The 12,693-nt window shown below is 39.7% G+C and overlaps 1 protein-coding gene across 1 annotated transcript in view; it reads right to left on the reverse strand.

Annotated features, from left to right (window-relative positions):
- Positions 1 to 12,693, reverse strand: part of Pcsk2 (proprotein convertase subtilisin/kexin type 2) — a 267,516-nt gene that overhangs the window by 41,180 nt on the left and 213,643 nt on the right. The window contains exon 6 of the mRNA XM_070006706.1: positions 8,934 to 9,010. Coding sequence (XP_069862807.1) covers positions 8,934 to 9,010 — 77 coding nt within the window. The remainder of the gene's footprint in view (positions 1 to 8,933; positions 9,011 to 12,693) is intronic.

Raw genomic sequence — 12,693 nt, forward strand, 5'->3', positions numbered from 1 at the left:
TGTCTGAGACAAACAGAAAAGGTCAGATAAGTTGATGTTAGGTGAAATGAACCCCAAGATAAGTATTCAAATGTTTTTTCTTTCATGCGATTGTTTCTAACATAGTTACAAGATGATTTCTTTGTTGCTTTGTATGTTGCTCCCCCACGGTATAACCCCTGCTTTCACTGTATTCCATGTCAGTATAATTTGTGGAGGGGAAGGAAAAAAACAAATCGTTTATATAGGGATACAGGTGGACCCATTGCAACAATGAGATGTACAAGTCATTATGTCAAAAAACAAACTTTACAACTTTGGTGTGGGGGGGAGGGGAGATGGGAAGGGATTGGAAGGGTGAGGCACCAATGCTTGATAAGAAATGTACTTATTATTTTGCCCATGTGATTGTAACCCCTCTATACGGTATTTTCACACACACACACACACACACACACACACACACACACACACACACACACACACACACACACACACACACACACACACACAAAGAGTCTCTATTATCTTCAATTCAATAATTATCTCTCCAACAGTACCCAGGCTAGATTTTATCCCATTTATTATGATTTTATTTCCTATTTCACTTATTATATTTTTCAAATAATTAATTTTTGTTTCATATTTTATTTTTTTCCAGTCCTGGAGCTTGAACTCTGGACTTAGGGGGCTGTCCCTAGCACCTTTTGCTCAAGGCGAGTGCTTGAGCAAAAAAAAGCTTGAGCCTCAAGCTTTTTCTGTGATTAATTGGGGATAAGAGTCTCATAGACTTTTCTTCTCTTCCTGGCTTCACATCATGATCCTCAGATCTCAGCCTTCTGGGTAGCTAGGATTACAGGTTTAAGCCACCAGTGCCTAACTCATATTTTTATTTTTGCCTGTGTTTCTCCCAATATTAATTTTTTCTTTGTAAATCAACAGTGTATCTTTGCACTTATCACCCAGAGCTAACTATACGTAACTCACATCTTTTCCACAACTGCCCCACACTATCAATTTCATCTGGAATGAATTCCTATCCTGGTTTTAAATTTTGGTGGGTATGCCTCTTTGCAGATATGTTGGAATTAAATTCAGATTTTGAGGTAGAGATACACATTCTTCTTTCCCTTTCCTTGGACTCCTCTTTCTCTGGTTATTGATCCTGGGACTGTTTCATTGTGCTTTAATTCTGAATCCCCAGCTAGACCCCATCCTGGAGTTTCAAGGCTCTGGATTCGTAGAGACACTGCAGAGAAGACAGATTCAACCAGCATAATAGTGTGCAACTCTATCCATTCACCAGAAGTCATCTTCACTCTTCAGTCTCCCTGGGTTTACAGACTCTTGCCAAAGTCCCATGATACCAGCTAAAATTTTTTCAACCATGCCTTTGGAGACTTTAAAAAATATTATTTAAATTATTGTTAAGCAGTTGTACAAAGGAGTTGCCATTTAACAAAGCAGTTTATGAATACAATGTATCTTTAGCAATGTCATCCCTTTCAACATTCTTACTCATTCCTCCTCTACCCATCCCTTCCCTCTCTCTTCTTAATTTTGTAGGCTATACACTGGGTTTTTGACTGCATTTTTCCTCTCTCATCATTTGTCCACTCCTTTCCCCTTGACCCCACCCCACCCCTTTTGAATATCTGCTTTCTGGTGTTTTATTTTGCTGAACTTTGACTTTGCCTTTCTTTTTCTAAAATTTTATTTTATAGTAAGGATGCTGTACAGAGGGGCTACAGTTACATTGACTTTGCCTTTCTAAGAAATTACACTAATTGAATTCTCACTTGAATCTACTATATTCCAGGTAATACATTTGTATATGTTAGCATACCACCCAATGTATTTACTTGTAAGTTTGTAAGTTAAAAACTAGCTTCCACATACATATAATGGAAAATACGCATCCTTTGTGGAGACAGAGTTTAATGTTAGATATATTGGAGCTCAAATGTAGATTAGATAATTATTTTGGCATAAGCCTTGTTTGTTGGCTAATGCCCAAAGCAAGAGTTTTGGGGGTTTCAAGAGACTATTGTTCAGAACTGAATGAATAACTTAGGCAGGATAGGCTAGGATAACTGACAAGTGGTAAGTGGCCTTTGTTGGGAAGCCTAAAGTTTGTCGACCAGCCTGTGGTGCTTTCTACAGAAGTAAGGTAGGCCTTCCATTTTTCTGAGACCCTACTTTAGGCTTGTTGACTTCCCTTACCACTCACCTTGGGTATTACATACACAAGGTATCACTGGAAACTAGTCCTCTTTTGATTAGCAATTGAGAAACATACCACTTGACTTTTGTCAAGAAGTTCAACTGGTGCTGAGCAGGAGAGAAGGAAGGTCTAGGTAAGTAATGGGATCAACAACCGGATCTTCCATGGACTCCTTTGGTATATACTCTTCTGCTTTGCATCTAGTTTTGGAGTATATAATTTAGCTCTTTTTTTGTTTTTTTGGTTGGTTGTGGGGCTTAAACTCTGGGCTTGGGCGCTGTCCCTGCGCTCTTCAGCTCAAGGTGAGCCCTCTACCGCTTGAGTCACAGCACCATTTCCGGTTTTCCATTGGATTATTGGAGATAAGAGTCTCATGGACTTTCCTGCCCGGGCTGGCTTTGAACCGTGATCCTCAGATCTCAGCCTCCTGAGTAGCTAGAATTACAGGCATGAGCCACTGGCACCTGGCTTGATTTAGCTCTTATGGAAGATCCTTCATTGTCACTCAAATTTGGATTTGGTACTACTTACAGAGTGTCTATTGTCTGCCAGGCTGTGTACATGCAATCTGTATCCATGCCTCTCAGCTCCAGTTCAGACTTTGAAAGTAGCAGCGTTCGTACCATTTTATAAACAAAGAACTAAGTTAGGAATCACTAGTTTCATACTGAAGAATGCACACAACACTACATTTCTCCATCCTATCCGCTCCATTTTGCTGTCTTTAGAAAAGAATCATTACCTTGCTCATGTAACTGTAACCCCTCTGTACAGTATTTTTACAATAAAAAATGTACATAAAAAAGAAAAGAGTCATCGCTACTTGAAGATGATAACAACAGCACAATAACAACCCGTATCTCAGGCACATTAGGTTCTAAAGCAGAGTTGATTATACCAACATTCAGGTATTTATTTATAGTCTTTATATGTTTTTCCACAATTCTTAGATCTATATTATGTGTATTTCCTTTTGCCCAAAGAACAATTTAAATAAAAATTTGTCTATCTCAGGTAGAGGACTAGAAATAAAAAGAAACTATGATATTTCTCCAGTGGCTTGAAATAGCTAGCAAAATTATACTCCATTGGATTTCACTCTGCTCTGACTTGGATGTAGAGAGGGTTAGTTATAAGCAACAAATTTTAAGCTAATATCGACTTATGAGGCAAGCTCAGTGCTCACATGAAAAGAAGTTAGATGAGGTCTTTGAAAACACTTGGAATTTTATTATCCAGGAGGTGACTCCTGAATTAATCCATAAAGACCTGTAGAAAAGATGTTCATCTCCTCCTAAACCATTAAGTGTCACTGGGATAGAAAATCTCTTACATCAGTGTGAAAATAGGAAGCCAGAGAGAGCCATTTTTCTCCCTTGGTCTTCTTCTACTGCCTGGTGCATAGGTTCTTCAAAATAAAATATGGCTTTTATAAAGGAAAAAAAGCCTAGTCACCGAAAATCTTGTTTACTTGAAGGTTTATCTACCACTATCAACCAAATTAGCACATATAGAGATAAATAGTCTTCAGCATATATATGTATATATATGTATATATATATGAGAGAGAGAGAGAGAGAGAGAGAGAGAGAGAGAGAGAGAGAGAGAGAGAGAGAGAGAGAGAGAGAGAGAGAGAGAGAGCTTCCTTCCTTCCATCCTCCATTTTGGTTGTAATAAATGTCTCCTCTCTTCCTGGATTTATGGGAAACTTTTTGCATTCAGGAATTGCATCTAATCCATATTCTCTTACTCTTTTAGGACTTAATAGATAGAGTGTACTGTGTCTTTTGTAACCTCATAAATATCACTGATGGCAGGGATGACATTTCAGTGGTGAACGCCTGTCAAAGAAATGCTATGCAAGAGAGATTTTTATGGACAACCGTGCAGTAATGGAATACAGATCCGCAATGCATCACCAAACATTGACTTAACACTGAGCCAGGCTGCAAGATTATTGACAGAATGTGGGCCACAAACCTTGTGAGTAGCAGGCAGACCTAAAATGGACAGATGTCAAGGCTGTTCAACATCTCAGCATGACTGAGAAGGTAGGTCACCCATCTATCACCCAGTTGATCAATATTTACTGAATGCCAGCCAGGAAAAAAATGTGATGTTAGATCCTGATGCCTCCCAACAAATCAATTATATCTGTTATGCACATTATTGATGCTCATTAGATTTGTAACATTTTCCTCCCTTTTTATAACTTGAGTTATTACCATTGTTACTTTGTTTGGTCAAATGTAGTCCTCTGAATGTGAGCTTGGCAACAATCATACTCTGTTTGCAAATTTCTCAACTGGTTCGGAACTGGAGCTGAAATACTGCATGTAATTATTAACTAGTTTATCATGGAATAAATATACTGGCTCTGCTTATTAAAAGGAACAATCTTACCAAATCCAATCAAGCAGTTTTGCTTTTTTCATAAGTAGTGCCTGGCTTAAGAGTTTTAGATCTGTTCTTAAAGAAATGTACATGGTGGTCTGGATGTGTGGATTTAGTGATAGAGCACCTGCATGAAACCCTGAGTTCAAACACCAGGATTGATTGCTAAAAAGAAAATGAAAAGTAGACATGAAGGGAAATAAGTGCACAGAGTGTGCTGCAATGGTTTAAAGCGTCAGGAGAACCCAGGAGGGATGGGATGCTTTTGAACGTGGTTTCTCATCCAAGGGGAACATTTTACATGTTTGCTTGAGGGCGTTTCTTGTAGTGTGTTTTATTTTCTACTTCCCACAGCAAATGGCGACCCCATGATGGAGAGCTGCTGCGGACGCCGAGGCAGCAATCACTTCTGTGTTCTAACAAGCCTTTGTGGCAAGCAGTGTGGCTGAAATAATTAATAGCAACAACTCCTTTCTCGTAAAGCAACAGCCAGTCTTTATTGGAATGTCAGTGTATGTGGAACTGAGCATTGTTCAAGGCCCCCAAGATGCTGAACAGAGATGAGGGGCAAGATTCGGTGCCCAGGTCTAGGAAGAGCACCTGAGGAGAACACAGCATGGCTTTATGGCTGTGGAGTTGGTGAGAGACTCATGAAAGATCAGTAGCAGATCCTGCATCGGACAAAGGCAGATGCTGAGCTCAAGGTCATGGGGCCTCCAGGTAGTGATGCTCCATGAATGTAATGGGAAAAGAATAATCACTTATGGCTTCTTAGCCAACTGTAAACTCTTCTCTTCTTAGCAGCCTGTTTAAATCTTTCCTCTCATCTTTTCCATGAACCCTTTTTAGAATGCAACTCTCTGCAGTCTCCAACTCCCATACCAGTTATCCAAGCCACCTCCCAAATATAACATGTTCCTCCATCTTTGTCTCACTATCTTTGCCTAATTTGGATATTTGCCCCATCTCCAAGTCTACTTATTACCTCTTCTCAGATTCTGGGCCAATAGTCCCCATGCAAACCTGTTTCTACTACTTATTAGCCATGGGACCTTGTACAGATTAATTAAACTCTCTGTGCCTTGGTTTCCAAAGTGAGGTGATTTTATTAATATCTGTTTAGAAGATTATTATGAGAATCAATTGAATGAGTACATATAAAACCTTGAGTCAGGGCCTTAAAGAGAGAAACTGTTCAATGTGTGTTAGCTCTCCTCAGTGTGCTATGTTAGTGCTGACCTCTTCTGAACTGTAGGGAATTGAGCATGTGTTTCTTCCTTATATGATCCTGCAAGCCCCCCAAAAGCTTGCACACCAAAACTAGTAGTCTTCTGAGTAGCATAGAACTCTTGCCTGTTTTTTAATATGCTATGAATTTTGGGTAAACTTCTTTTTTTTTGGAAGGGGAGGGGATCTGGTTGTGGGCCTGGGCGCTGTCCCTCAGCTCTTCAGCTCAAGGCTAGCGCTCTTCCACTTGAGCCATAGTGCCACTTCCAGCTTTTTTTTTTTTTTTTTTTTACTGCTTATGTGGTGCTGAGGAATTGAACACAGGGCCTCATGCATGCAAGACAAGTGCTCTACCACTGAGCCATCTTCCCAGCCCCATGGGTAAACTTCTTATTGCATTGTGGGTGGCACTATTCTTGGAGGTCCTGGAGATGTTGGGAAGTACAGCCTAGCTGGAGGAGATGAGTCACTTGGAGTGCCCATACAGTCATTCACATTTCCACAAGAGAGTGTCCTTGGGGCCTAGACCTTTCCCTGGATGCCTTCTGTCTTTCTCTCTCAGCTTCCAGTCCTCTTTGAGGTGAGCTGCTTTACTCTTCCACACTCCTACCATCCTGATATCCTGCCTTGACTCAAGCCTAAAGCAATGGAGCCTGATAATGATGGACTGACACCTCTGAAATTGTAAGCCCAAAGAAATCTTAATGTCCTTATTTTGTCTTTCTCAGACAGGAATTGTCACAGCAATGGATAACTGACTCGTGTATATGTAGGAAACCTTGAAGTCATACAAAAGTAGAGTGAGCTCCATGTCACCCATCTTACAGCTTTATCAATTATTGTTTTCTCAACAGCCCAACTTATTCACTAACTTTCTACCTCAAGCTATAGATACAAAGAAGAAGAAACAAAATATAATGTCATTTCATCCTGGTGGGAATTTCGAGTGAATATACCCTCCTCTTAGGAGAAAGGTAAGTTATTAAAATCTTCCTTATGCCCAGCAGGTGCCAACATTTTGGACTAAGGATTCTCCCAGCATTGTAGGCTTGAACTTTGACATCATTCTTTCATTGTCAGTTTTGAGAGGACAGGAGTCAAGGAGGGCATCATCTAATCTTGATAGTAACAAGCCATGGTGGATGGGGATCTTAGAAAATGACCTGATAATTGGGGAAAACCATTCAGTGGTCAAAATGGACACCCTGTCTTGAGTCATTGGCTTCCTAGGACATGGGGATCATGCTTGTCTGAGTCACTATCACAATGTCCCTGGGTAAATGGACCCTTGGGATTTGTTACTGCCGACAATGATGGATTTTATTACACGAAACACTAATTAGGTCTAATTACAGGTTTTAAGGGGGTTTAGAATGGTACTTTTTAAAAAAGTTTGTGAATGAAAATATTTGAGAGAAGACATTGCCTTAAGTTTTTTTTTTAAAGGACTAGTCTCATATCATCTCACAAAAGACTTGATTTGAGGGAGATTGTGCTTGGATTTGAAATATGGGGTTTGGGAAAAACTTTGCTTGGTTATATTTTTGTGCCTGGGCCAATCTATCAAAATTAATTTAGTACCTAAGACTTCCAGAGAGATAGCAAGTGGTTGTTACACATGTTGCCTCTCTCTTTTCTGATATTCATGCAGAGAGCTGGCAAACATTTGGGCTGAAGCTGGCCCTACTCAACACAGTGTTCCAGCCTGTTATTGCCAATTACGTCTAACCCCTGCCGTAGTGACATTTATTTGTTAACTTCATATCCCTGTGTCTGCGGATAGTTTGTTAAACAGACATTAGGATCTAGGGTTATAAGACATGGACTAAATTCACTCCCAAAGTTCTTAGACATTTTAAATAAATTCTTATTCTCCGAACACACACATCAAAGCACTGCAGAACTGTTTGCCAGATTAAGCAGTTGTGCAAAGGGGTTTCAATTCAACATGTCAATTTTTGAATACAATGCATCCCGATCAATGTCATCACTTCCATCAGTCTCCCCTCCGTCTATCCCAACTCTACCCATCCCTTCAGCTTACTATGTTCCATTTTCATACATTACATTGAAAATTCTGACTGTATACAAGCTCTGTATCTTAATTTCTTGATATTTCTTTGTGCAGTTAACCATCAAAACAAGACATTTACTTCACTGAAACAGAAAGCACATTTATATCTTTAGTAGTACAATAGGGTAAAAACCCATTTGGGTGGACCATTTGGGTAGTTTTGTACGGTTGAAACTCTATTCCCCATGGATGGGTGCCAGTTGCTTATGCCTGTAATCCTAGCTACTCAAGAGGCTAAGATCTGAAGATTGTATTTTGAAGCCTGTCTGGGCAGAAAAATCTGAGATTTAAAAAAAAATCCCCAATTAAACAGTAAAAAGCTGGAAGTAGATATATGGCTTATGTAGTAGCCTTTGTCTTTTTAGCAAAAAAGCTGAGCAAGAGCATGAAGCCCCAAGTTCAAGCTCCCATACTAGTGTATACACACACACACACACACACACACACACACGCACGTGGGCACACACATACAAGCACACACACACACACACACACACACACACACACACACACACACACACACACACACACACACACTCTTTATCCCCGACATTGCCTCAAACCTTTGCCAACTATATTTACTCTTTGTCATTTACTACATGAGTAATTGTAAGGTTATAAGCAGAAACATTTTTCAAAAACACACCAGTATAGGCCCATGAAGCAAAAAGTTCCTCAGCAATGGTTTTAACAGTTCAAGCAAAATCAGAGTGCTGTGTTTCTTTTTTTCTTTTAAATTCCCTTGTAGTAAAAGATTTCTTCTTTCTGTTTTATCCTATCTTTAATAGATTAACAGGCAGTTTATTCCTAGTTCAACAGAGCAAAATAGTCAAAAGGTAATTCTTGAGGAGCATTATAGTATTAGAAAAATCTCCACACATTCAGAGCATATAGCCACCAAGTAGAAAGAAAACTCCAACATAATGGGACGTAACATTGAGGTGGTTTTCATGGTAATATTCAATCCTTAGGCAAAACAAAATAAAGCAAAACCCTAAAGCCCACTGTCAAAGATGCTCACAAGGCTTGGCTTACCTGTTAAACCAGTCATCAGTGTACCGAGGGTATGGATAGGGGTCATTGCTGCTGAAGTCATAACTTGCCTCGGCATTCTGAAAAACACAAGATATCTCATTAGGTCAATGAAGCCAGAGGCTCATTAAGGGACCAGTATGGTGAGCTATACTCTTGAATGTTTATAGCCCCTCCCTGGAGGGTTGTGGTATAATGACATGTTTGGAAAGTTGGGACGGATCTAGAATGTTCTTTTTATCCCCTTTCTTGTTTGAAGTCTTCAAATGGTTAGTAAATGGAAGCCCTGTGTTTTCCAAGTCTGTCTTTATTTGTTGGCACCCCTTGTAGGTGAGCAGACTTTCCTCAGAATCCAAAATGAATGGGAAATTTCCTTGATGGCTCCTTCAACCAATGGGCAACATGTTTCTAGTTCTTAGAAGTCAGATATTTTTTAGAGGTTTTTTTTGTCTTATGCAGAAGTCTCACTTCTGCTCCTGCTGTGTCTGACAATTAATGTTGTTTCCTTTCATCTTATTGATGTTAAACCCCTGCCCAATTCCCTAACACCACCCATGATGGACATCATTCATTTACACAACATATATAAAGATTTCACCATACATCCAAGACTGCTAAGAGTGAGGTACAATAGTGCTATCCCTGTCCTTGTAAGATTTATAGTCTAGCTGGAGAAACAAGCATCAAGAAAATGGCTAAAAAATAAACAGACAATTGTAAGCTTTTATAAGCTTAGACCCTATAGTAGATGGTGAGGAGTATAAAATTCAAGTATAATCTCATTCCTCCATTTTTTTTCTATTGAGAGTGCTTGCCACATTGGTACTGTACAATGATCTCAAGCAGTGTGGATGAGGGCTACTCAGTCAGTAGTAATTTATTTAAATAAACAAATGAGCAGAGCCATTCTGAAATGTCTCCCCCCCCCCGAGTCTTTTTTTCAAAATTTAATTTTATTGTCAAGGCGATGTACAGAGAGGTTACAGTTACATCTATAAAGTAGTGAGTACATTTCTTGGTGAACATTGCTACCCCTTCTTTTTTTATTATTTTTTATTGCTACCCCCTTTGTTATTTTCTCCCACTTTCCCTCCTCCAAATCCCTCCCCCACCCCCAGGCATAAAGTACATTTCCAATATAGTGTCTTGTGAGTGTCATTATTGCATTGGTTCACCCTTTGTCCTTTGTCTCACTATTTGATTGTTCTTCTTCCCTTCCTTAATTCAGATGAATGTATATATAATACACAGGCTACCAAAATCAAATACAGTGACAACAGGGGATAAGCCATAGGAAGAAACAAAAAGAATGAAAGAAACAAGAAATAACTTCATACAGTACATTAACAACAACAACAACAAAGTAAAACCTCTAGGTTCCATTTCTGGAGTTGTTTATCCTATTTCAGAATCTAGGTCTTCATCCCAACAGCAGGCCTGTAGAAAGTCTACACTGGAAGTCTGTTTGCACTGGACAAGTACCTACTGCCTTTCCTCTTCTACTTAGATCCCAAATTACTTTCATTCACTTAAAAACTTAATTGTATGTCTGGTCTATTACATTTTTTCCTGGGAGACCACCTATTTGGCTTTATTTCTCCTGTGACTTTCCTTGACATATTTGGATTTCAACCCTCTCCAGGACTACTATTTTGATATAGGCTGTGTTACTTTGAGTCTGGTTTATTTCTCTATAGAAGAGATTAGGATTGCCTGGTGTAGATTGGGTTGGGTAGGGAATGTGACATAAGTAGCCACTGTGACACTGTCAGAGGGAGCACTGAGTGGCCTCTCTTCTGAGCTGTGTGGGATGTGCACAGGTAAGAATGAAAACATTGGAGAGGCAGAGCTTCTGCGTGGCAAAGGACATAGCTAGCAAGATCAATAGAAAGTCCACAGATTGGGAGAAGATCTTCACTAGCCATACAATGGACAAGGGTCTCATGTCTAAAATATACCTGGAACTCAAAAAATTAAATCCCCCAATAACAAATCTTCAAAGAAACAACTGCCCAATAAATAAGTGGGCTAAAGACTTAAAGAGAAACTTCTCTGAAGAGGAAAGAAGGATGGCCAATAGACACATGAAGAAATGCTCAACCTCCCTAGCCATAAAAGAAATGCAAATCACAACAACATTGAGATACCACCTCACCCCAGTTAGAATGGCTATAATCAAGAACTCTAATAACAATAGATGCTGGAGGGGATGTGGACAGAAGGGAACCCTACTGCATTGTTGGTGGGAGTGTAAACTTGTTCAACCACTTTGGAAAGCAGTATGGAGGTTCCTCAAAAGACTCTATATAGAGCTCCCCCATGACCCAGCAATCCCACTTTTGGGCATTTACCCAAATATTCAGAAACAAGACCACACTAAAGCTACCAGCACGACTATGTTTATTGCAGCATTATTTACCATAGCTAAGATATGGAACCAACCCAGATGCTCCTCAGTAGATGAATGGATCAAGAAAATGTTGTATATATACACATTGGAATTCTATGCCTCCATCAGAAAGAATGACATTGTCCCATTTGTTAGGAAATGGAAAGACTTGGAAAAAAATATATTAAGTGAAGTAAGCCAGGCCCAAAGAAACATAGGTCCCATGGTTTCCCTTATTTGCAATAACTAGTATATGTCTGAGTCAAGCAGGAAAGGTCAGATAAGTTGATGTTAGGGAAATGAACCCTAAGATACGTATTCAAATGTTTTTTTCTTTCATGCGATTGTTTCTAACATGTTTATAAGATTATTTCTTTGTTGCTTTGTATGTCCCTCCCCCCACGGTATAACTCCTGCTTTCACTGTATTTGATGTCGGTATAATTTGTGGAGGGGAAGGGAAAAAACAAATTTTTTAAATTGCAACAATGAGATGTACAAGTCGTTATGTTGAAAATGAACTTTACAACTTTGGTGGGGGGGGGAGAATTAGGTGTGGGGGACGGGGGAGGATGGGAACGGATGGGAAGGGGAAACAAAGGAGGAGGCTACAATGCTTGATAAGAAATGTACTCATTATCTTGCCCATGTAATTGTAACCTCTCTGTATAGTATTTTCATAATTAAAAAAAAAGAAAACATTGGAGAGGTTTGGGGTTCATGCTTATGGCATTATCCCGGAATCACACACCAGAAGTGGTTCTGCATGACTCTCAGTGGCAGAATATTCTGTAGGAGGCTAAGACTGATGAAGAGAGAATCAGCTGGCCTAGAAAGTTCTGGTGGTCAAGACAATGAGGAGCCAGGATTTGGGAATCTCTGTGAATTGATGGTGGGACAATGTGCATGGGTTCTTGAAGAAGCCAGAGCAGAGAGAGGGTGGAAAGCTAGCTCCCACATCATCTCCCACTCCTAATGTTGTATTAGCCCTTGGAAGCTTAAAGTCAATTCCAGAGATAGGAGGCCAGGGGAAAAAACCCTGAGCTGATTAAGATCAAGTTTCTATCAATGCAATCAGGCTGCTGGCAGATAGAACATAGTTTAATTAGGGAAAAATGCAGGATTCCTGTACCTTATGCATAATTGCCCAAGTGACTGGTTTCTTAAAGTATTCCGCCGTGGCTTATTTCTGCCTCATAATTCCTGCTGGGTTCTCGGTTGATCAACTCTCTTTGGCTCTTATTTCTGGCTTTGGTGAAGATGACTTGCTATGAGGCAGGTGGGAGTTAGAAGAAGGGGTTGGAAAATTCTGAGCTCCAAACTGGAAACTTAGAACCCTTGAAAACTCTGTGCCTATTTTTGTACCAAGAAGTAA

This window comes from Dipodomys merriami, unplaced genomic scaffold, assembly GCF_024711535.1.
Source record: "Dipodomys merriami isolate MVZ:Mamm:240054 unplaced genomic scaffold, mDipMer1.0.p SCAF_7, whole genome shotgun sequence".
Lineage (NCBI taxonomy): Eukaryota > Metazoa > Chordata > Mammalia > Rodentia > Heteromyidae > Dipodomys > Dipodomys merriami.